We start from the raw sequence: 3,113 nt of genomic DNA on the forward strand, positions 1-3,113 counted from the left end.
AAGTCCTTCACAAATTGATAATTTTCCTTTTGTAAAAGTAGTAAAATACTTACTATCTTTCACCAAGTTTATACTTTGCTCTGGCACATTTGTTTCTTCCGTCAACATGGACAACTTAGTCCACAGCTGTTTATTTTCTGTCGCAACCATGAATATGTGATGTGTAAGCTGGGTCTTCTGTTGACTTAACATTTCTATTTCTTCATTCAGTTTACTGACTAAACTTTCCTTGGGTTCTTTTTCATTTGTCTCACTTTTCTTCTTGTCAATCCTCAGTTTCAAATTTTCTTCTTCTAAGTTTGACAGTCTGAGTTGCAATAGTTGGCATCTGTCTTTCATAGTTTGCAAGGCTATTTGGAGAGCACAATTTGACGTGGTACTGTCCATGTTTGCTGTGGTTGTTACAGTCTAGTTTTTACTGAAAAATAAATTACATTATATTAGGACTACTTACAGAGGTTGTCAGATAATTTGTCATATTTTTTAAGCCCTCTGGAAGCTCAATTCAGGATAAAGAAAGGTATGAACATAGCAGTTGATAAAAGAAACATTCAGTGGTACAAAGGAATAGTAGAGACAGTAAAATACTTTTCATAGAATTTGGTATCACCTTTCAGACACCATACAAGCCGCCTTCAGGTTGTATCTGAATGTGAGTATTGAAAGAATACTATTCTTACCTTACAATGAGTTCTGTTTGTGGAGTTTTTGTTTCTTGAGATAACAGAACTGAGGAAAATCATGAGAAAACACGCTGAAGCTGTGCAATCTTCTTATCAGCTTATCAAATTTTCCAGAGTCCAGAGTTCCAGACTTTCTCAAAATTTCAAGTTTTCCCAAGAATTCTTATCACGAATGTGAAGATAGCCATTATAATGGGGACTTTCTAAAACGTGAAGGTAGCGGATATCGGGGGCCTATTCCAAGAAGTATTTCTCCATCCCCCTATGACAGAAGTCGTATGTTTATGTAGGTACCTAATAATAATGTAGTTGGGTAGTGATGGGACTCGAGTGAGATTTTTCAACTCGATTATTTTCTACTCGATTATTTTCCAACTCGAGTTACAACTCGAGTGGAAATTAATCGAGTTGAATATTTATTCCTGGAAATTACACCGCGCCGATTTCTCACTCGACTAGGCGAGCGAGTCGTAGATATTCGGGTTTTCGTTCGGAAACTCTCGGCATACGGGTATACCACTATACCCCTCCCCCTCTTCAGTTCTCTTTCTTGCATCATCATCTAGTAAGAGGCAAGAGGGGAGAGGGGGGTAGTGAATCATTCAACTCGTTCAAACGAATAGTTTTTCTGACGAATAGATTTGTACTCGAATAGAAACTGCATGCTGCAATAATATGTGGCGAGTGCGCGAGTGAACTCGGGTCAGAAAACCCAATGAATAGTTTTTCCACTCGAGTGGAACAAAATAATAATCGAGTGCACTCGAGTGAAGTCAAACTCGAGTCCACTCGAATAAAATCATTCACTCGGCCCATCACTAATGTGAATTGACCCAATGACTGCTGCGAACTTAATCATTTTGATGGTGCAATTTCTTTTTTATTTAACATAATTCAACAAATCAGCAGTAATTTGCATATGGTTTTTTTCTGAGGCATTTAATTGTGTTTGGAGACACTGTACAGGAGAGGAAAGTAACATTGCATTATTATTTTTACAGATATTAATTATTATTATTTTTTTAATGAGGTGTTGGGTATCCATGGATCAAAACTGATGGGTCACCATGGGCCAGGGTAAAAACTAAATGCTTGGTTTTTCACTAATATCTCTCTCTTTTTTTGTGGAATGGCTATAAAATGACAGACAAATACTAGATTTTGGTTATATTCTATTCACTATTTATAGAGTTGCAACTTTCACAAATTGTAATGACCCATGGTGTACAGGCATGGGGTACCATGGAGTTTTTTTTTTTTTTTTTGATGTCACTTTGAATTTGAATGTTTTCAAGTTGGTATAGGTTATATTTTCCTGACCAGGAGATTTTGAAAGCCAACAAAACTCTACACCTAATCATGTTTAAAAGTTGAGTCTAGCATTAACCCACAAATATTTATGGACCTCCAATTTTTTTTGACCCCATGGATCCCCAGTCTCCCCTACTTACTGTGTAATATTATGTAGAGATTTTTTCTCAAGAATTTCAAAAGGGCATGATTTTTCCCCCCATTTTTGTTGAAATTTTAGCGTTATTAACTAAGTGCTAACAACATGTGAGTATTGTGAGTATGTTCCTACCAACAGTATGTTCCTATGCATTAGTTTTGTTTTGATGTGAAATGGTGTTAGTATAGGAAGCATGGGAAAGGATGACCCATTAGTTTTGTGTACATTTTCCTTTGTTTACTTAAAACAAAACATTACTCATCATGCTTTCTAAAGCTGGGTACACACTAAACGATTTATCCGTGAGGAAAAATCGTCGGTTTTACCTCAAGGAAAAACTGTGAAGCGCATCCCTACACACTAAACGATTTATCCGTGAGGAAAATCCGACGGGAAAATCTGACGAGAAAATCCGACGGGAAAATCCGAAGCGATTCTGACTACACATACACACTAGCAGGCCATTTTTGGGTTTATTATACATTTCAATAAAATCTTCTAGTTTATCTTTGTGTGACATTTTTCAATTTTGCTAATAATCGTATTTTTTTACTTAAAAAATTATGTTGTTCTTCTTTTAAAAACATAATTATAGTATAAGGAAATTAAAAAAGAAAATTAAAACTCTGTAAAATACACATACATTACATTAAATTTGAGTCGTAATTTTACATAATTATTTAAGTAAAAAATATGATGAAGTAAACAAACATACCTACGTGATTAGACTAATTAGTAATATTCTACGTATGTTTCTTTTCTTTTTTTTTTACTTAAATAATTGTATTTTTTTACTTCAATAATTATGTAAAGATACCTATTTACACACAAAAAATAGAAAGTAAAAAATGAACTGAACAGTCCGCCGGATGAACTGTCAGTTTTTAAAAAATCCTCATACACACATACGGTTTTATCGTTTCAGTCCGACTGACGGTTTTTCCTCACGGATAAATCGTTTAATGTGTACGCAGCTTTAG

The 3,113-nt window shown here is 34.8% G+C and overlaps 1 protein-coding gene across 1 annotated transcript; it reads right to left on the reverse strand.

Annotated features, from left to right (window-relative positions):
* Positions 1-53: 53 nt before the first annotated feature.
* LOC103523514 (protein spindle-F-like) lies at positions 54-814 on the reverse strand (the record flags this gene model as incomplete). The annotated part of the gene is made up of 2 exons (XM_008488553.3): positions 681-814; positions 54-418 (listed from the first exon to the last, which is right to left on the reverse strand). A coding segment is annotated over exon 2 (334 nt), but the record flags the coding sequence as incomplete, so codon positions are not given.
* Between the last annotated feature and the right edge of the window lie 2,299 nt (positions 815-3,113).

The sequence above is a fragment of the Diaphorina citri genome, unplaced genomic scaffold (genome assembly GCF_000475195.1).
Source record: "Diaphorina citri unplaced genomic scaffold, Diaci psyllid genome assembly version 1.1 scaffold25227, whole genome shotgun sequence".
Classification (NCBI taxonomy): Eukaryota; Metazoa; Arthropoda; class Insecta; order Hemiptera; family Psyllidae; genus Diaphorina; species Diaphorina citri.